The following is a 23,023-nucleotide window of genomic DNA, read 5'->3' as shown; positions in this document are numbered from 1 at the left end:
TGCAAATGAGTGGGAGATGTGTAAAAGAAAGAGGCAGGAGGTTAAGAGAAAGGTGCAAGAGGTGAAAAAGAGGGCAAATGAGAGTTGGGGTGAGAGAGTATCATTAGATTTTAGGGAGAATAAAAAGATGTCTTGGAAAGAGGTAAATAAAGTGCATAAGCAAGGGAACAAATGGGAACATCAGTGAAGGGGACAAATGGTGAGGTGATAACAAGTAGTGGTGATGTGAGAAGGAGATGAAGTGAGTATTTTGAAGGTTTGTTGAATGTGTTTGATAATAGAGTGGCAGATATAGGGTGTTTTGGTCGAGGTGGTGTGCAAAGTGAGAGGATTAGGGAGAATGATTTGGTAAACAGAGAAGTGGTAGTAGAAGCTTTGCGGAAGATAAAAGCCGGCAAGGGAGCAGGTTTGGATGGTATTGCAGTGGAATTTATTAAAAAAGGTGGTGACTGTATTGTTGACTGGTTGGTAAGGTTATTCAATGTATATATGACTCATGGTGAGGTGCCTGAAGACTGGCAGAATGCTTGCATAGTGCCATTGTACAAAGGCAAAGGGGATAAGAGTGAGTGCTCAAATTACAGAGGTATAAGTTTGTTGAGTGAGTATTCCTGGTGAATTATATGGGAGGGTATTGATTGAGAGGGTGAAGGCATGTATAGAGCATCAGATTGGGGAAGAGCATTGTGATGTCAGAAGTGGTAGAGGATGTATGGGTCAGGTGTTTGCTTTGAAAAATGTATGTTATTAGAAGCTGTTAGAAGCAGTGAAAAGTTTTTATCGAGGATGTAAGGCATGTGTACGTGTAGGAAGAGAGGAAAGTGATTGGTTCTCAGTGAATGTTGGTTTGTGGCAGGGGTGCGTGATGTCTCTATGGTTGTTTAATTTGTTTATGGATGGGGTTGTTAGGGAGGTGAATGGAAGAGTTTTGCAAAGAGGGGCAAGTATGCCATCTGTTGTGGATGAGAGAGCTTGGGAAGTGAGTCAGTTGTTGTTCGGTGATGATACAGCGCTGGTGGCTGATTCGGATGAGAAACTGCAGAAGCTGGTGACTGAGCTTGGTAAAGTGTGTGAAAGAAGAAAGCTGAGAGTAAATTTGAATAAGAGCAAAGTTATTAGGTACAGTAGGGTCGAAGGACAAGTCAATTGGGAGGTAAGTTTGAATGGAGAGAAACTGGAGGAAGTGAAGTGTTTCAGATATCTGGTAGTGGATTTGGCAGCAGATGGAACCATGGAAGCAGAAGTGAAAGATAGGGTTGAGGAGGGGGGAAAAGTTCTGGAAGCATTGAAAAATGTGTGGAAGTCAAGAACTTTATCTTGGAAAGCAAAACTGGGTATGTTTGAAGTGGTTCCAACAATGTTATGTGGTTGTGAGGCGTGGGCTATAGATAGAGTTGTGCAGAGGAGGGTGGATGTGCTGGAAATGAGATGTTTTAGGACAATATGTGGTGTGAGGTGGCTTGATGGAGTAAGTAATGAAATGGTAAGAGAGATTTGTGGTTATAAAAAGAGTGTGGTTGAGAGAGCAAAAGAGGGTGTTTTGAAATGGTTTGGTCACATGGAGAGAATGAGTGAGAAAAGATTGACAAAGAGGATATAAGTGTCAGAGGTGGAGGGAACGAGAGGTGGGAGACTAAATTGGAGGTGGAAAGATGGAGTGATTTGGGCCTGAACATGCAGGAGGGTGAAAGGCGTGCAAGGAATAGAGTGAATTGGAACGATGTTGTATACTGGGGTTGACATGCTGTCATTGGATTGAACCAGAGCATGTGAAGCGTCTGGGGTAAACCATGGAAAGTTCTGTGGGGCCTGGATGTGGAAAGGGAGCTGTGGTTTCGGTGCATTATACATGACAGCTAGAGACTGAGTGTGAATGAATGTGGCCTTTGTGTCTTTTCCTAGCGCTACCTTGTGCACATGCGGGGGAGAGGGTTTTCATTTCATGTGTGGTGGGGTGGCGACAGGAATGAATAAGGGCAGACAGTAAGAACTATGTACATGTGTATATATGTTTATTTCTGTGTGTGTATATATATTTATATGTTGAGTTGTATAGGTATGTATATGTGCATGTGTGGATGTGTATGTATATATATGTGTATGTGGGTGGGTTGGGTCATTTTTTTGTCTGTTTCCTTGTGCTACCTCGCTAACGCGGGAGACAGTGACAAAGTATGATAGATAAATAAATATCTAATGAATGTATAAGTGATTGCTCATTTTGATTGCATTTTCTTATAAACAGCCTGTTTTTAAGTGAATATACACATGCAAACTTCTTGCTCCTCTGATTAGGTTATAGTGATTGAAAATGGTATGGTCTTTCTTGCAAGTCAGTAAACGCTATGGTTAGGAAGTTCAAAGGCTTCAGAAGCAGGCCATTTTGGTAAATATTTTGTTGATGTGTCTGGAAAGTGAAGTTCAAATCTTCTTGCTCTTTAGGGTTAGTTTGACCCATGAGCCATGAGATACCTCAAAAATTTTGGGGTAAGAAACCTCTAAACTTCCATTCTTTGCATTTGAGGTAAATGATTCTCTTTCTGTTAAACATCTTTTAGGTACTTAGCAGCCAATCAACAGTTTTCACTCAGCAGTGATATCATTGTCCACAGGTCATCAGTGGAGATGCATTTTTATAATTCAGACTGCAACTTGGACTAACTGTGGCTTTCCAGCTTTTTTCATTTTTACACATAAGTATCCTTGTCTGATTTATCTAAGACTGGGGTCTGTCAAATAGACTGCTTTTTGAATTATAAAGGTTGGCTAGTGTTTATGAACACTTCTGTGAACTTATTTGCACTTGTTATACCTTCATTTGATGTGTTCATGAATTTCCTATGTGTTTAGTTACTATATACATAGTATTCCAGCATATAATCATCACCTGTTAGTTTCTCTAGTGTTTGTGTAGGTCATGGATTTACTTCTCTCTTTTTGATTTTGTTATGTTTTTCTATCTTATAGAGGATTTATGATCCCTAATAGGGGGATGGCACAGGGGTAAGGAAGAGAATGGTGTTGTTTCAAAGTGACATTACTGATTTAAACTCTGGGATTGAGTGTCAGTCAGTCAAGGCTTGCCATTGATCATGAGTGGTATTATGTTAGACAAGAGGCTCTTCTAACTTGATAGTTGTGAAAGGGAGTTTTCTCTTGAGACTTTTTTGCTCACAGGGTTAGGTGTAACTAGTGGATGAAGATCAACCCCAGTGCTGCCCATTGAAGCTGTGGGGGACCAGAAATGCCACATAGGTAGGAAAAGATAATAACTCCTTGCAGGGCCAAGATTTTATACAAAGATTGTACAATATTTAATCAAAAGAGCATGTTTTGCAGACCACTTTGGGTTGAGGTTCATACTGTCTGTGGGTTGTAGGTTATGGTAGGACACACAAGTAGGCAATTCTTTAGAGAAAAAACAAATTAACATCTTTAGAAGAGGAAGAATGAACCAACATTGTGGTGCTGGGCAAGTGGGTCAGATTTTGAGCTTAAACTGGAAGATTTGATAAACTGAACTGCTCTAGACTTGACTCGCTCAATTAAGTATGTAGATATGAGAGGAGGACTCCATACAATGATGGATCAATCCATTATATAAACAGAGCAATTGTTCAGAAGATAAGAAGCTTTTTGCACTATGTGAAGTTTCTAAGATAGGTTACATGTTATTGTGACACCAAGTATATTCGTTGTGTTAAGTGGTGGAATTACAGATCCTTCAAAAGAGATCAGAAAGTTATGAGAGGTTTTTGAAAGGGTAATTGGTAGAAATTGGTTTTAAAGGCATTAACCATGTTCCGTCTACCTTTTTCTTTGTGTTGGAGGTTCCAGTCATGGATAAAAGTCCACATAAAGGCTGGTCCTTAATTGAAATTTGCTGGTCTTTAATTGAAATTTAGAGAGGTTAATGAAAGGGAAAAGGAATAGACAACAAAAATATTTGAGAATTTTTGAGGAAGTGAAAAAACCCGTCTTTTAAAATGTGCCAAGTCAGAGTTATTGGGAAAGACTTAAGAGGGTAAAGAGTTCTAAAGCTTTGAGGTTTAGGGAAAGAAACAATTATCAAAACAGCCCACCTTTGAGTTGTCAACAGCCATGCAGTAATCATGTGACTCAACAGCTTGCCAAGCATTGTGTTGTCTAGCTAGTGGTGGGGACACACAAGCAGCCTGCTTTCGGGAGGAAAAACCAAAGTAATATGTATAGAAGAGGTAAGGTAGACCAATATTATGCCATAGTCCAAGTAAAGGTGCAGAGCTAGAACTGCCTTGGATGTGAGAGCAGTATTCCATATAAGGATGGATCAATCCATTGTGTAAACAGCGGCTGTTCAGAAGAAAAGAAATTTCAGCATCTAAGCAGGACTCCCAATATTTTAAAAGCAGATGGTTTTTTCCTTAATGTGGGGTTTCCAAGATAGAGTGGATGTTACAGTAGTACTAAGTATGTTCATTGATTCAAGAGGTGGAGATTACAAAACTATCAAAGGAAAGAGGAAAGTTGAGAGGAATTTTTGTTAGAGAGATGGGGAGAAACTGGGTCTTGGAGACATTAAACTTAACTAGATTTTGTCTACCCCTCTGAGATGTCCAGTTGAAGTCTGAGTTTACTGGAGAATTTGTGTTGATGAGATGCAGATCGAGTGAGAGAAGAAGGAGCAGAATTGAAAGATGTGGAAGAATGTATGTTGAGTCATCAGCATGTGAGTACACTTGGTTATTTGTGGAAGAAAAGAGATTTTTGATAAAAGGAGAAAAATGCAGGAGACCAGAAAGAACCTTGAGGGACTCTGCCCTTGATGTGGGGACAGGCTGACACATCATTAACTATAGAGATAAATCTGCCAGAGAGGAAGCTAGGTATGAGGGAGCAAAGCAAGAGAGGGAAAGAGGAGAGAAGCTTAGAGAGGAAACCCTGATGCCACACCCAAAATCTTTGGATATATCAGTGGCAACTAACTAGGATTCTCCAAAATTCTTTTGAATTGATGACCGTACATTAGTAAGATAGGAAAGAATATCGCTGGTGGATCTCGCCTTATGGAAGCCATTCTGGTGATCAGAAAGAAAATTGTGTGGTTCAAGATGTCTGAGGATATGGGTGTTGAGGAGGAATTCATAAACTTTGGAAGTAGTGAATGTCAGAGCAACAGGACAGTAGTTAGATGAGTTAGAACGGTCACCCTTCTTAGGGATGGGATATACAAATGCATGCTTCCAAGAAGAAGGGAAAGTTGTGGTTTATAAGGAAAAATGGAACATGAGTAAGCACAGCTGCATGTTCAGAGACACACTCTTTCACTACATTGGGATGGATACCATCAGAACTATAATCCTTGCTTGTGTCTAAGGATAGATGTGCCTTTCAGACAATTCGAGAAGAAATTACAGAAAGGGGCATAGGATTAGTAAGAGAAGCATCAGAGAGTGAAGGAATGTTAGGTTCATCCTACATAGAGTTAAAGGATAATTAGGAACCAAAGAGAGTTGCTTTGATTAAGGGAGAGACAGCTGTAGTACAGTCTATCCATCTGTCTTTATCTCTATTGCCTGTTTCCTTCTGGAATTCCCTAATGGGGTTGGCTATGGCAGTTCTCTACATAACTAGTGAACTACAGTGCTGCTTTTAGTCTTTAGTGCCTCACCTTGAACAGGTCACTGGTAGAGGGCAAATCTTCTTTTATCTAATGTTTCTACCTAGATATTCTTAACTATGACTTTCCATTGTTGTTCTTACCATTTTGCCAAAAGGCAGGGCTGGCACATAGCGCTCACCACCGGAAAATATAGAGTTATGAAGAGTGAGCTGTGTGAGTTGAGTGTTGACAAGTGTAATGTGTGACAGGGAGAGATTGTATGTTTGAAGACAGAATGCCAGTAGTCCAAGTGTGAGTGAGGCAGAAGGAAAAGATGGCTGCCTGGGTCAGAGGAGTGCAACTTGACAACCACTGAAGTGCTGGCTCACTGAAGTGCAGTAAGAGTGGAAAAGTGAAGGGAAGGTAGAGCAACAGAAGTTGTTAGCGATGCCCTTAGCTAAAGGCCAGAAACCTTTAAGTGGATGATGAGGAGAGGTTATTGCACTTTCTTTGAATATAGGAAGGCTTTGCCTCGTAGTTAACGTATTTGTAATGACTATGGGCAATGATAAATGTGGAATGGGAGTTAGAGGAAGGAAAGTCTTCCAAGCCTGATATGCTTGATTCCTTGCCTGAATGGCCTCAGAACAGGAACAGTTGAACCATGGATTGGAAGGAGAAGTTGCCTCCATTCCTGTAACAGTAATCTCTGCTATGCATTTGGAGGGGACAGAAACATCACCACCTGGTAGTCAGAAAAGAATTTTCGTAGATTAATCCCGTCAGCTTTGTTGAGGAGCCAATATTTCCATTTGGTAGGGGTTGCTGGAGAGGTAGGTACTGTTGAAATAGATACATCTATAAGAGTGTGGTCTTCTGAACCAGTTGGGGGCACGATTGTGTATTTACAGTGCAAAAAGTTAAAGTTGAAGAATAGGTCCAGAATATTAAGAGAGTGGTCAGAGCAGTCAGGAATATGAGTGGGGTGGAAGATATTTTGCTCTAAATCATTTAGAATGTGGATGGTGAGAGCTTGAATCCCACCACCATAAGTATCGGAGGAATTCAGCCATTCTTTATGGGGAATGTTGAAATCCCCTTGGAAGAGAATCTTGAATTGTGGATGAAAGGATGCCAAAGACTTATGGCAGTAGTTTAGATAGTTGGAGGAAGATATAAAATTTGTAGAGCTTGAACCAGATAGCGTCAAAGTTTAGGGACTCGGTCTTCGAGGGATGCAACAAGTGAAGAAGCTTGTTTAATTGACCAGGCATCTCCCGCATCGAAATCATGGCTTATTAGTGAGGTCTGTCCAGGTGTGCTTCAGAAAACCTCTTGGTATTTTGACAGCAGGGCAGTGATTTCCAAATGTTGATCCTCCTTCAGGTGCAAGAGTTTCGCCTCCTGCTTCCTGTCCGTGCCTCTGTCAGGTCCCCAGATCTCCAGGGCACCCATAGCTGAATCGTCCTTGTCACACACAGCTCCTGTTGGGAGATCGTTCATACACACTGGCACACTACTTAACAGGGGGAGAATCATGATTGAAATATGGTTTAAGCATGTTGGTGTGGCATAATCTGTGCCCTCTCTGCCTATCAGGAGTTGAGACAAAATGATTTAAGTTTCCTACCCTCTTAATTATGGTGTATGGATCCTGAAAATGGGCTCCCATTGGTTGTCCTGGTTGTGGTAAGAGAAGCAACACCTTGTCACCCAACTCAAAACTCCTTAATTGAGACCATATGTCATACCATCTCTTCATTTGATCCTCATTCTCTCTTGAATTCTCCTGAGCTACTTCCCAACATTTTTGTAGTCTCTCCTTACTCGCTGAGAGTGTCTAATAATTCAACACTCTCACTCTTGGTTAGCCATACATCTTTCGGTAACTTAAGAGGCCCTTGGACCCTGTGGGCAAACATCAGCATGAAGGGAAAGAAACCTAGAGATTTATTCGGCACTTCTCTGGTGGCAGACAAAAGGAACGGCATTCCCTTATTCCAGGCTCTAGTGTTGTCAGGCACATACTTTTTCAGCATGGACTTTAGTGTGGAATGGTATCGTTCTAGTGCACCCTGACTCTGAGGGTGGTGATCGGTGGAAGTAATCTTACCAATAGCCAACTCAGATTGCACCTCTTAGGGGTAATCCAAACTTAGTTTAGATGCTATGCAGTTCTCGTTTTCATTCATGCTTCTCAAAGGTATTGCTTTGGGATATCTCGTGGCTATATCAATAATTCTCAAAATGTAACAGATGCCAGATGAGGTATTTGGCAAGGGGCCCACATTGTCAAATATAACATGGTCAAATGGAGCTTCAAATGGGGGAATAGGAACTAAGGGAACAGCCTTAAGCTTTTAATAATGCTTTCCCATCACTTGACATGTGTAACACATCTTTAGACATTGAGCAACATCATGGGAAACACCAGGCCTGTACACATTCTGCCACACTCAGTCCAGGGTCTTTCTCACCCAACGAAGCTCGGGTCATGTGCAAACTTCAAAATCTCCCTTCTGTAGGGTCGTGGCACCACAGTCTGGTGGACTGACTGCCACTCTTTGTCTTCCCCACTGCATGACACTGGACACTATTCCCTCTTTAGCAACCCATCCCGAATATAATAACTGCTAGCAGATTCTTCAGCAGATGCAAAAAATTTTTTGAACTTTGGTTTGGCCTCACCCACTAATCCTTGTTCGGATTCCAAACCAGCAAAGAAGGTATCATACAGTTCCACCTCACTGGTTTCAGCCTCAGAGGGTGTCCTCACTCTCTCTGTCTCTACCCCAGTCTCCTCAAGCACACAGTCTGCCTTACTAACTGTCATGGACCTGGTAACTGTGCTCATTGGGAATAACTGTGGTAACTCTTCCTCAAGTTGCTTTGTCTCCTTTTACTCCTCTGGTCTTACAGACAATACTGGCTCTGGACTCATTTTTCCTACTGCTTGGTCATTGCCTAACACAAATTCCACTCCTGAGACAGGCAACTTATCCACAATCCCCACAAGAGCAGGTTCTGTGAGGAGCTTGCCCCTCTCCAAAACTCTTGCATTCACTTCCCTAACCACCCCATCCATAAACAAGTTAAACAACCATGGAGACATCATGCGCCCCTGCTGTAAACCGACATTCACTGGGAACCAATCAGTTTCCTCTCTTCCTACTTGTTCACCTGCCTTCCTTGGTAAAAACTTTTCACTGCTTCTAGCAACTTACCTCCCACACCATATACTCTTAATACCATCCTCAAAGCATCTCTATCATCCCTATCATATGCCTTCTCCAGATCCATGAATGTTACATACAAATCCATCTATTTTGTAAGTATTTCTCACATACATTCTTCAAAGCAAACACCTGATCCACACATCCTCTCCCACTTCTGAAATCACATTGCTCTTCACCAATCTGATGCTCTATACTTGCCTTTACCCTCTCAGTCAGTATCCTCCCGTATAATTTCCCAGGAATACTCAACAAACGTATACCTCTGTAATTTGAACACTGACCTTTATCCCCTTTGCCTTTGTACAATGGCACTATGCATGCATTCTGCCAGTCCTCAGGCACTTCACCATGAACCATACATACATTGAATATCCTTACCAGCCAATCAACAGCACAGTCACCCCCATTTTTAAGAGATTCCACTGCAATGCCAACCGAACCTGCCACCTTGCCGGATTTCATCTATTGCAAAGCTTTCACTACCTCTTTTCTGTTTACCAAACCATTCTCCCTAACCTCTTTCACTTCACACACTACCTTGACCAAAACACCCCATATCTGCCACCCTATCATCAGACATATTCCACAAACCTTCAAAATACTCACACCTCACTTCACCACTACTTGTTATTACCTCCCCATTTGCCCCCATCACTGATGTTCTCGTATATAGATTAAGGGCAAGAGAAAATTACCTATCTTGGTGCTGCCAGCTGTAGGAATCAGACTCTTACAACACTTCTCAAGGTATTTTTTAGACCCCTCTATACAGGGTCAGTTCTGATAAAAAGAAATATGCAAATGAGATGCTGATGTCACCTGGATAGGCCCACAACTCTACTGTGATTGGTTGGAAGTTCCCTCCCAGCCATCACTCCATTCAATTCTGATTGGCTGAGAACAAGAAATATGTAAATGAGATGCTGATGTCACAGTCGAGATGTTGTTGGTTAGTGGTTCCCTACCAACTGTTATGCCACCCATGCCTGACTGCAAACCCTTCAAGCTCTCATGGGCAAAGCCTTAGACATGTTCTTGTTTTATGATGTGGACCGTATACAATATAACATAATCCAATACACACAAAACAACTTAATTTCATAACAATGGATGTAAGGGGAGTGGGGGTGGAATGGGATGTATTTAGGGAAGCAGTGATGGCTTGCGCAAAAGATGCTTGAGGCAAGAGAAGCATGGGAGGTGGGCAGATTAGAAAGGGTAGTGAGAGGTGGGATGAAGAAGTAAGATTATTAGTGAAAGAGAAGAGAGAGGCATTTGGACGATTTTTGCAGGGAAATAATGCAAATGACTGGGAGATGTATAAAAGAGAGAGGCAGGAGGTCAAGAGAAAGGTGCAACAGGTGAAAAAGAGGGCAAATGAGAGTTGGGGTGAGAGAGTATCATCAAATTTTAGGGAGAATAAAAAGATGTTTTGGAAGGAGGTAAATAAAGTGTGTAAAACAAGGGAACAAATGGGAACATCAGTGAAGGGGGCTAATGGGGAGGTGATAACAAGTAGTGGTGATGTAAGGAGATGGAGTGAGTATTTTGAAGTTTTGTTGAATGCGTTTGATGATAGAGGGGCAGATATAGGGTATTTTGGTTGAGGTGGTGTGCAAAGTGAGAGGGTTGGGGAGAATGATTTGGTAAACAGAGAAGAGGTAGTAAAAGCTTTACGGAAGATGAAAGCCAGCAAGGCAGCGGGTTTGGATGGTATTGCAGTGGAATTTATTAAAAAGGGGTGACTATATTGTTGACTGGTTGGTAAGGTTTATTTAATGTATGTATGACTTATGGTGAGGTGCTTGAGAATTGGCGGAATGCTTGCATAGTGCCATTGTACAAAGGCAAAGGGGATAAAAGTGAGTGCTCAAATTACAGAGGTATAAGTTTGTTGAGTGAGTATTCCTGGGAAATTATATGGGAGGGTATTGATTGAGAGGGTGAAGGCATGTACAGAGCATCAGATTGGGGAAGAGCAGTGCGGTTTCAGAAGTGGTAGAGGATGTGTGGATCAGGTGTTTGCTTTGAAGAATGTATGTGAGAAATACTTAAAAAAGCAAATGGATTTGTATGTGGCATTTATGGATATGGAGAAGGCATATGATAAGAGTTGATAGAGATGCTCTGTGGAAGGTATTAAGAATATATGGTGTGGGAGGCAAGTTGTAAGAAGCAGTGAAAAGTTTTTATCGAGGATGTAAGGCATGTATACGTGTAGGAAAAGAGGAAATTGATTGGTTCTCAGTGAATGTTTGTTTGCGGCAGGGGTGTGTGATGTCTCCATGATTGTTTAATTTGTTAATGGATGGGGTTGTAAGGGAGGTGAATGCAAGAGTTTTGGAAAGAGGGGCGAGTATGCAGTCTGTTGTGGATGAGAGAGCTTGGGAAGTGAGTCAGTTGTTGTTCGCTGATGATACAGCACTGGTGGCTGATTTGGATGAGAAACTGCAGAAGCTGGTGACTGAGTTTGGTAAAGTGTTTGAAAGAAGAAACCTGAGAGTAAATGTGAATAAGAGCAAGGTTATTAGGTACAGTAGGGTTGAGGGACAAGTCAATTGGGAGGTAAGTTTGAATGGAGAAAAGCTGGAGGAAGTGAAGTGTTTTAGATATCTGGGAGTGGATTTGGCAGCAGATGGAACTATGGGAGCCGAAGGGAATCATAGGGTGGTGGAGGGGGCGAAAGTTCTGGGAGCATTGAAGAATGTGTGGAAATTAGAATGTTTTCTTGGAAAGCAAAAATGGGTATGTTTGAAGGAATGGTGGTTCCAACAATGATATATGGTTGCAAGGTGTGGGCTATAGATAGAGTTGTGCGGAGGAGGGTGGATGTGCTGGAAATGAGATGTCCGAGGACAATATGTGGTGTGATGTGGTTTGATCAAGTAAGTAATGAAAGGATAAGAGAGATGTTTGGTGGTAAAAAGAGTGTGGTTGAGAGAGCAGAAGAAGGTGTTTTGAAATGGTTTGGTCACATGGAGAGAATGAGTGAGGAAAGATTGACCAAGAGGATAAATGTGTCAGAGGTGGAGAGAACAAGGAGAAGTGGGAGACCAAATTGGAGGTAAAAAGATGGAGTGAAAAAGATTTTTGAGTGATCTGGGCCTGAACTTGCAGGAGGGTGAAAGGCGTGCAAGGAATAGAGGGAATTGGAGTCGATGTTGTATACCGGGGTCGACGTGCTATCAATGCATGTGAAGCGTCTGGGGTAAACCATGGAAAGTTCTGTGGGGCCTGGATGTGGAAAGGGAGCTGTGGTTTTGGTGCATCATACATGACAGCTAGAGAGTGAGTGTGATCGAATGTGGCCCTTTGTTGGCTTTTCCGAGCGCTACCTCACGCACATGTGGGGGGAGGGGGTTGTTATTTCATGTGTGGCGGGGTGGCGACGGGAATGAATAAGGGCAGACAGTATGAATTATGTACATTTGTATATATGTATATGTCTGTGTGTGTATATATATGTATACGTTGAGATGTATAGGTATGTATATGTGTGGACGTGTATGTATATACATGTGTATGTGGGTGGGTTGGCCGTTCTTTCGTCTGTTTCCTTGTGGTACCTCGTTGATGCAGGAGACAGTGACAGAGTATAATACATAAATATGAATAACAATATCTTTTGTTAGTTTATGTTTCTTGGGCATGGGGGATGTGTGAGTTTAGTAGGTTGCTGAAGTGTGAGGCAGGGATAAACTTTTTATTTCTACTTGGGATTGGTGGTGGATGGTGGAGTAACTTGGATGAGGAAAGTCCCTTGTTGTTGCAAAGAACTGAGTGCTAAGCATACTGAGGTGGGTTTGTATTAGAAGTATGTTTCTTTCATTATGCAGGTGTTGAATATGTGTGGCAGCTAGGCAGCCAGTGATTGTTATGATTCTGTTTTCTGCGGTTCTCTATTGGTCATGATAGAAAACTGCATGGTTGAGGTACTTTTTTTTTATAGAGCATATGCTCCCAAAGTGACCATAAAAACTCATGTAAAACATGTGCAATTTTACTCTTTAGACCAAGAATGCTCCTCATACCTGATACCCTTGTATATTGACAGTTAGGGTAATTTTTTTTGGTAATTATATGAAAAAACTGAATGGCCAGAGTGCCAGAGCCATGTATTTCATATTTGTGGTAGTCTGTTGCTGGCATGTTGAGGCTCTTCTTAAAAAAACAGACATGTGTAGGGAGTCCTGATTGAGAATCTAGATTATGGAGATTCATAGAAAAACCACACTTGTAGTGAAGGTCATCAGAAAATTGCAGCCAGAACAGTGACAAACAGAAAATATGTGTTTATGATAAGCAGTATATAGTTAATGTTTTCTTTAATGCTAATTTTTCCATTTTGTGTTATTCCTTTCAGTCCAGTTTATTTGGATTGAATTAACTATGCACTGTCTCCCATTTCATTCATGTATATTCTCACATATCATGTGAATATGTATGGAAATCCTAGTTTAGATTTTTGGATGGAGGTAACTTGTAGAAACTACAATATTTAGCTGAAGTAGAACGGAGTTGTTAGAAGCAGTGAAAAGTTTTTATCGAGGATGTAAGGCATGTGTACGTGTAGGAAGAGAGGAAAGTGATTGGTTCTCAGTGAATGTAGGTTTGCGGCAGGGGTGTGTGATGTCTCCATGGTTGTTTAATTTGTTTATGGATGGGGTTGTTAGGGAGGTGAATGCAAGAGTTTTGGAAAGAGGGGCAAGTATGAAGTCTGTTGGGGATGAGAGAGCTTGGGAAGTGAGTCAGTTGTTGTTCGCTGATGATACAGCGCTGGTGGCTGATTCATGTGAGAAACTGCAGAAGCTGGTGACTGAGTTTGGTAAAGTGTGTGAAAGAAGAAAGTTAAGAGTAAATGTGAATAAGAGCAAGGTAATTCGGTACAATAGGGTTGAGGGTCAAGTCAATTGGGAGGTAAGTTTGAATGAAGAAAAACTGGAGGAAGTAAAGTGTTTTAGATATGTGGGAGTGGATCTGGCAGTGGATGGAACCATGGAAGCGGAAGTGGATCATAGGGTGGGGGAGGGGGCGAAAATCCTGGGAGCCTTGAAGAATGTGTGGAAGTCGAGAACATTATCTCGGAAAGCAAAATTGGGTATGTTTGAAGGAATAGTGGTTCCAACAATGTTGTATGGTTGCGAGGCATGGGCTATGGATAGAGTTGTGCGCAGGAGGATGGATGTGCTGGAAATGAGATGTTTTGAGGACAATGTGTGGTGTGAGGTGGTTTGATCGAGTAAGTAACGTAAGGGTAAGAGAGATGTGTGGAAATAAAAAGAGCGTGGTTGAGAGAGCAGAAGAGGGTGTTTTGAAATGGTTTGGGCACATGGAGAGAATGAGTGAGGAAAGATTGACCAAGAGGATATATGTGTCGGAGGTGGAGGGAACGAGGAGAAGTGGGAGACCAAATTGGAGGTGGAAAGATGGAGTGAAAAAGATTTTGTGTGATCGGAGCCTGAACATGCAGGAGGGTGAAAGGCGTGCAAGGAATAGAGTGAATTGTATCGATGTGGTATACTGGGGTTGACGTGCTGTCAGTGGATTGAATCAGGGCATGTGAAGTGTCTGGGGTAAACCATGGAAAGCTGTGTAGGTATGTATATTTGCGTGTGTGGACATATGTATATACATGTGTATGGGGGTGGGTTGGGCCATTTCTTTCGTCTGTTTCCTTGCGCTACCTCGCAAACGCGGGAGACAGCGACAAAAAAAAAAAAAAAAGAACGGAGCACTGGGCTTCATGGATTGTTTGTGTTATTCATTATGAGTGTAAGTTAAGCCACAGCTGTATTGTGCAATAATGCAGTTGTATATGTGTGTATATTAACTTTCAGGGGGATTGGCTTTGCAGATTACAAGAGAGCATTTTGTACTGTAACTAGATGGTAGACCTCATAAAGCACTTATATTATTTATTTATATTATTTATTTTGCTTTGTCGCTGTCTCCCGCATTAGCGAGGTAGCGCAAGGAAACAGACGAAAGAATGGCCCAACCCACCCACATACACACGTATATACATACACGACCACACGCACAAATATACATACCTATACATCTCAATGTATACATGTATATACACACACACAGACATATACATATATACACATGTACATAATTCTTACTGTCTGCCTTTATTCATTCCCATCACCACCTCGCCACACATGAAATAACAACCCCCTCCCCCCAAATGTGTGCGAGGTAGCGCTAGGAAAAGACGACAACGGCCCCATTCGTTCACACTCAGTCTCTAGCTGTCATGTAATAATGCACCGAAACCACAGCTCCCTTTCCACATCCAGGCCCCACAGAGCTTTCCATGGTTTATCCCAGACATTTCACATGCCCTGGTTCAATCCATTGACAGTGCGCCGACCCCGGTATACCACATCGTTCCAATTCACTTTATTCCTTGCACGCCTTTCACCCTTGTGCATGTTCAGGCCCTGATCACTCAAAATCTTTTTCACTCCATCTTTCCACCTCCAATTTGGTCTCCCACTTCTCCTTGTTCCCTCCACCTCTGACACATATATCCTCTTTGTCAATCTTTCCTAACTCATTCTCTCCATGTGACCAAATAATTTCAAAACACCCTCTTCTGCTCTCTCAACCACACTCTTTTTGGTCCCATACATCTCTCTTACCCTATTATTACTTACTCGACCAAACCACCTCACACCACATATTGCCCTCAAACATCTCATTTCCAGCACATCCACCCTCCTGCGCACAACTCTATCCATAGCCCACGACTCGCAACCATACAACATTGTTGGAACCACTATTCCTTCAAGCATAGCCATTTTTGCTTTCCGAGATAATGTTCTCGACTTCCACACATTCTTCAAGGCTCCCAGAATTTTCACCCCCTTCCCCACCCTTTGATTCACTTCCGCTTCCATGGTTCCATCCGCTGCCAAATCCACTCCCAGATATCTAAAACACTTCACTTCCCCCAGTTTTTCTCCATTCAAACTTACCTCCCAATTGACTTGACCCTCAACCCTACTGTACCTAATATCCTTGCTCTTATTCACATTTACTCTTAGCTTTCTTCTTTCACACACTTTACCAAACTCAGTCACCAGCTTTTGGAGTTTCTCACATGAATCAGCCACCAGTGCTGTATCATCAGCAAACATCAACTGACTCACTTCCCAAGCTCTCGCATCCACAACAGACTGCATACTTGTCCCCTTTTCCAAAACTCTTACATTCACCTCCCTAATAACTCCATCCATAAACAAATTAAACTACCATGGAGACATCACACACCCTTGCCGCAAACCTACATTCACTGAGAATCAATCGCTTTCCTCTCTTCCTGCACGCACACATGCCTTACATCCTCGATAAAAACTTTTCACTGCTTCTAACAACTTGCCTCCCACACCATATATTCTTAATACCTTCCACAGAGCATCTCTTATCAACTCCATCATATGCCTTTTCCAAATCCATAAATGCTACATACAAATCCATTTGCTTTTCTAAGTATTTCTCACATACACTCTTCAAAGCAAACACCTGATCCACACATCCTCTACCACTTCTGAAACCACACTGCTCTTCCCCAATCTGATGCTCTGTACATGCCTTCACCCTCTCAATCAATACCCTCCCATATAATTTCCCAGGAATACTCAATAAACTTATACCTCTGTATTTTGAGCACTCACCTTTGTCCTTTTTGCCTTTGTACAATGGCACTATGCAAGCATTCCGCCAATCCTCAGGCACCACACCATGAATCATACATACATTAAATAACCTTACCAACCAGTCAGCAATACAGTCACCCCCTTTTTTAATGAATTCCACTGCAATACCATCCAAACATGCTGCCTTGCCGGCTTTCATCTTCCGCAAAGCTTTTACTACAATACTTATATTCATATATCTGAGTAGTCTTATAGTCTGGTATTAAATTTTGAGGAATGTGTTGTCAGAGTATCAAATATTAGTAGCGTAAACATACTTTCACATATTTTTCCTTACCCTTGCCTGATGTAGTTCTTGTAAGAGAAACTATAATTTTTATGTATCAGTCTTCCAGATGTATTTCTTTAGATAATCTTATCTGTGGGATTTAGAAATGAGGTGAAGGACAGAAAGATATAATTCTTGCAGTTCAGTGATTGATGGTTTTCACTGAACATTTGGTGTAAGCCATAGATGATTTATGAATTGTTGAAGAAATGTATAACTAAATTTGTTGAGCTTTATATGCTACAAACAAAAGTTGCCATTAGAAGTATGTTGTTTAAACTTTATCTTTCCAGACTCATGAAAAGGATGGGAAATATACATTTGAATGCCAGCATGGACAGTTGGAATGTAAAGCTAACTTGGTACATGCCTGTGTCACAAATGTCATTAAGGATGAGGAGAAGCAGTTATCAGTCATCCACTGCATGATTGATAAAAACAACCAGCCTATGAAAGCTGGACAGAAGGTCAGTATGATGGTGTGGTAATGTGAGGCTTAAAGAATTTAAGAGTTTTTCAGTGTCATTTATTTAAACCTAACAGTTTTTTTGCTCAGACCATTTACATGTCTCTGGGTGTATTAGGTTTTTGCTGAAAAAGAAAGCTGTGTTTATGGTGTCAAGTGGGAAATGGCAGTGACATATGAGGAAATTTTTTTTTTTTATGAAATTGCTTGATTTCCATGATTACCGTTTGTCACTTCATATAGCAGCATTCATAGAATCAGCATAAAGCCAGGGATGATAAAGACTTTAGGAGTGTTACTTACCACAGAGAAGTATATACTGTTTGTCATTATTTCCTCAAGGATCTCCTCCATATGTCCAAACAATTTCAGCACATCCTCTTCAGTTCTCTCATGCATCATTGTCTTACTTCCACTACTCTCTCTTACCATGTTCATTGTTTGTTTTTTGATTAATGCTGCTCACACTATGTTCTGTCCTCACACTTTTCATTTTCATCACATTTACCCTATTATTTACATTTTTACCCAAGGCCCATGCCTCACACCCATACAGCACTGATGGAACTATGATACCATCAAACAAACCCTCCTTTGCCTGAAAAGACAGTGGCCTCTCTTTCCAAACAATGCTTGGGGCACCCAAGACCTTTACCCCTTTACTCATCATTTGGGTAACTTTATCTCCCATGGCTCCATTTGCTGCCATATCCACTTCCAGGTATCTGAAGCACTTCACTTCTTGAAATTTCTCTAATTTTAAACTCACACTTATATAACTTATCTCTTTTCACAGCTAAACCTAATATCAGGACTTCCCAATTTATGCATTTTTGATTTATGCCATTTCTAGAATAATACACAAGGTCCATTTGCATTTTTTTTATTTACATGGGCATAAGTTTGGAATAATGCTGTCATCAATGGGCTGGTAGCATGTTGGTGTATAAGTTATTGCCAGTGCGGTACAAAAGGCATGCGTATGTATGACATGGATGCATTCTATAGTTTTGGAGTGCTACAGTTGTATATTTTGTGTTGCAGTATACTGTATATTAAGCATGTTTTCCTCTTGCATCATGCCACCAAAGCATCTTTTAAGTTCTCCTGGTACCAGTGGTGTTAAGAAGGCCATCACCACTGAGGTTAAGATGGATGCGTTCAAAATTTGTGAAAGAAATGAATGAACAGCTGATATTAAGTTTGCCCTAGGACTTAGTGAATCTAGATAATGGACTGTGCATGGTAGTGCAGAGATCAAGGAGAGTGCTAAGAATAGAACATTAATCAGTGCAAGCCCTAGTTTTCCGTTACTTTGATTATTGAGATAAAGGCGTGAATGTTGAGCTCATGAATTGATCACCAAACTCATTAAATTGTGTCCATTAGCATGCTTATGATGCAAGCAAAAGCTCAGAGCATATATGATGACTTGGCAGTTGAGTGAAAAGCATTGAAGACATTTCAAGGAATTCTTGGTTGGTTTGTAAGTTTTAGGATATTTTACAATTACCACAACATCAAGATGACTGGTGAGGTTACTTCTGCTGATGTCATTGTTGCGAAAAATTTCTTGAGAATCCTTGAGACTATGATTGAGAAGACAGTTATCTCCAAAGCAGATTTTAATGTGAATGAGACCAGATTAGCTTGAAAGAGAATGCCCTCAAGAATGTACGTTTCCCATGAAGAGAAGACTGCATCAGGATTCAGTTTGTTAGTTTTTGTGTTTATTGTTAGAAGTTGTTGCATTATAGAATTTTCTATTTCCTGGTATGTGTATGCTTTAGTTTTTCATTGGTATAATATTTGGTTCTGTCTTATTTATGGGCTATAGATAGAGTTGTAGGGAGGAGGGTGGATGTGCTGGAAATGAGATGTTTGAGGACAATATGTGGTGTGAGGTGGTTTGATCGAGTAAGTAATAATAGGGTAAGAGAGATGTTTGGTAATAAAAAGAGTGTGGTTGAGAGAGCAGAAGAGGGTGTTTTGAAATGGTTTGGTCACATGGAGAGAATGAGTGAGGAAAGATTGACCAAGAGGATATATGTGTCAGAAGTGGAGGGAACGAGTAGAAGTGGGAGACCAAATTGGAGGTGGAAAGATGGAGTGAAAAAGATTTTGAGTGATCGGGGCCTGAACATGCAGGAGGGTGAAAGGTTTGCAAGGAATAGAGTGAATTGGAACGATGTGATATACCGGGGTCGACGTGCTGTCAATGGACTGAACCAGGGCATGTGAAGCGTCTGGGGTAAACCATGGAAAGCTCTGTGGGGCCTGGATGTGGAAAGGGAGCTTTGGTTTCATTGCAATATTACATGACAGCTAGAGACTAAGTGTGAACGAATGTGGCCTTTGTTGTCTTTTCCTAGCACTACCTCGTGCGTGTGCAGGGGAGGGGGTTGTTATTTCATGTGTGGTGGGGTGGCAGTGGGAATGAATATAGGCAGACAGTATGAATAAAATTGTATATATATATATATATATATATATATATATATATATATATATGCGTGCATAGTGCCATTGTACAAAGGCAAAGGGGATAAGAGTGAGTGCTCAAATTACAGAGGTATAAGTTTGTTGAGTATTCCTGGTAAATTATATGGGAGGGTATTGATTGAGAGGGTGAAGGCATGTACAGAGCATCAGATTGGGGAAGAGCAGTGTGGTTTCAGAAGTGGTAGAGGATGTGTGGATCAGGTGTTTGCTTTGAAGAATGTATGTGAGAAATACTTAGAAAAGCAAATGGATTTGTATGTAGCATTTATGGATCTGGAGAAGGCATATGATAGAGTTGATAGAGATGCTCTGTGGAAGGTATTAAGAATATATGGTGTGGGAGGCAAGTTGTTAGAAGCAGTGAAAAGTTTTTATCGAGGATGTAAGGCATGTGTACGTGTAGGAGGAGAGGAAAGTGATTGGTTCTCAGTGAATGTAGGTTTGCGGCAGGGGTGTGTGATGTCTCCATGGTTGTTTAATTTGTTTATGGATGGGGTTGTTAGGGAGGTAAATGCAAGAGTTTTGGAAAGAGGGGCAAGTATGAAGTCTGTTGGGGATGAGAGAGCTTGGGAAGTGAGTCAGTTGTTGTTCGCTGATGATACAGCGCTGGTGGCTGATTCATGTGAGAAACTGCAGAAGCTGGTGACTGAGTTTGGTAAAGTGTGTGGAAGAAGAAAGTTAAGAGTAAATGTGAATAAGAGCAAGGTTATTAGGTACAGTAGGGTTGAGGGTCAAGTCAATTGGGAGGTGAGTTTGAATGGAGAAAAACTGGAGGAAGTGAAGTGTTTTAGATATCTGGGAGTGGATCTGGCAGCGGATGGAACCATGGAAGCGGAAGTGGATCATAGGGTGGGGGAAGGGGCGAAAATTCTGGGGGCCTTGAAGAATGTGTGGAAGTCGAGAACATTATCTCGGAAAGCAAAAATGGGTATGTTTGAAGGAATAGTGGTTCCAACAATGTTGTATGGTTGCGAGGCGTGGGCTATGGATAGAGTTGTGCGCAGGAGGATGGATGTGCTGGAAATGAGATGTTTGAGGACAATGTGTGGTGTGAGGTGGTTTGATCGAGTGAGTAACGTAAGGGTAAGAGAGATGTGTGGAAATAAAAAGAGCGTGGTTGAGAGAGCAGAGGAGGGTGTTTTGAAGTGGTTTGGGCACATGGAGAGAATGAGTGAGGAAAGATTGACCAAGAGGATATATGTGTCGGAGGTGGAGGGAACGAGGAGAAGAGGGAGACCAAATTGGAGGTGGAAAGATGGAGTGAAAAAGATTTTGTGTGATCGGGGCCTGAACATGCAGGAGGGTGAAAGGAGGGCAAGGAATAGAGTGAATTGGAGCGATGTGGTATACCGGGGTTGACGTGCTGTCAGTGGATTGAATCAGGGCATGTGAAGCGTCTGGGGAAAACCATGGAAGGCTGTGTAGGTATGTATATTTGCGTGTGTGGACGTATGTATATACATGTGTATGGGGGGGGGTTGGGCCATTCCTTTCGTTTGTTTCCTTGCGCTACCTCGCAAACGCGGGAGACAGCGACAAAGTATAAAAAAAAAAAAAAAAATATATATATATATATCCCTGGGGATAGGGGAGAAAGAATATTTCCCACGTATTCCCTGCGTGTCGTAGAAGGCTACTACAAGGGAAGGGAGCGGGGGGCTGGAAATCCTCCCCTCTCGTTTTTTTTAATTTTCCAAAAGAAGGGACAGAGAAGGGGGCCATTTGAGGATATTCCCTCAAAGGTCCAGGCCTTTGCTCTTAACGCAACCTCGCTAATGCGGGAAATGGCGAATAGTATGAAAGAAAGAAAAGTATATATATATATATATATATATATATATATATATATATATATATATATATATATATATATATATATATATATTTTTTTTTTTTTTTTTATACTTTGTCGCTGTCTCCCGCGTTTGCGAGGTAGCGCAAGGAAACAGACGAAAGAAATGGCCCAACCCCCCCCCATACACATGTATATACATACGTCCACACACGCAAATATACATACCTACACAGCTTTCCATGGTTTACCCCAGACGCTTCACATGCCTTGATTCAATCCACTGACAGCACGTCAACCCCAGTATACCACATCGCTCCAAATCACTCTATTCCTTGCCCTCCTTTCACCCTCCTGCATGTTCAAGCCCCGATCACACAAAATCTTTTTCACTCCATCTTTCCACCTCCAATTTGGTCTCCCTCTTCTCCTCGTTCCCTCCACCTCCGACACATATATCCTCTTGGTCAATCTTTCCTCACTCATTCTCTCCATGTGCCCAAACCACTTCAAAACACCCTCTTCTGCTCTCTCAACCACGCTCTTTTTATTTCCACACATCTCTCTTACCCTTATGTTACTCACTGTCTGTGTGTGTATATATATGCGATGTATAGTTATGTATATTTGCGTGTGTGGACGTGTATGTATATACATGTGTATGTGGGTGGGTTGGACCATTCTTTCGTCTGTTTCCTTGCGCTGCCTTGCTAACACGGGAGACAGCGACAAAGCAAAATAGATAAATAATTATTTCCTGGTATGTATATACTGTAGTTTTTCATTGGTATAATATTCGGTTCTGTCTTATTTATGACAAACTCCCCAAATCTCCATTACTTCCATTATCAGACTTGTGCATTTGTGTATATGAGGGTGTTACAAAGCACAGATGGAATGGATCAAGAATAGTTTGGGTGTAAGGAAAGATTGGATATGTGAGGTATGCATGGGTATGAGCAAATGTGCTAGAGAATATGAATACTATGCAAGGTAAGGATGAAATTAAGAATTTGTGGAGAAATTTGAATTACTATACAAACAGTTTTGAGATAGAGAGAAAGATGGTTGTAGAGGATGATGTGATTGTGAAATTGAGATGTGATGAAATTGGCGAGATAGTTGATGAATGGGGAGTGCCTGGAGTAAATGAGAATGGAAGTTATCCTTTGGATGTCTGTGCTGAGAGGGTTTTATTCCTGGCAAACACCCTTTTTCAGCACAGGACGTTTCATAGGTATACATGGACGAAAAATGATGGAAGAGATGAGGAAAAGGGTTTGATTGACTATGCAGGAGTGAGTGAAAGGTAGAGAAATGATGTGGTAGATGTTAGAGGTGCGAGAGAATTTTTTTGAGACTGATCATTTTGCAGATCTTTTGGGGGTGAGGATCTGGGAGAAGTAGAGGTATGGTGTAAGGAAAATGGAGAGGTAAGAGTATTGGCAAGT

The 23,023-nt window shown here is 41.4% G+C and overlaps 1 protein-coding gene across 3 annotated transcripts in view; it reads left to right on the top strand.

Moving 5' to 3' along the window:
- Positions 1–23,023, top strand: part of LOC139758184 (gamma-interferon-inducible lysosomal thiol reductase-like) — an 88,294-nt gene that overhangs the window by 24,965 nt on the left and 40,306 nt on the right. For all 3 annotated transcript variants that reach the window (XM_071679395.1, XM_071679394.1, XM_071679393.1), the window contains exon 3: positions 17,106–17,279. In XM_071679395.1, coding sequence (XP_071535496.1) covers positions 17,106–17,279 — 174 coding nt within the window. The remainder of the gene's footprint in view (positions 1–17,105; positions 17,280–23,023) is intronic.

Source organism: Panulirus ornatus, chromosome 29 (genome assembly GCF_036320965.1).
Source record: "Panulirus ornatus isolate Po-2019 chromosome 29, ASM3632096v1, whole genome shotgun sequence".
NCBI classification, from domain to species: domain Eukaryota; kingdom Metazoa; phylum Arthropoda; class Malacostraca; order Decapoda; family Palinuridae; genus Panulirus; species Panulirus ornatus.
Note: the sequence above shows the minus strand (reverse complement) of the source record. Positions and strands in the feature narration are given on the sequence as shown.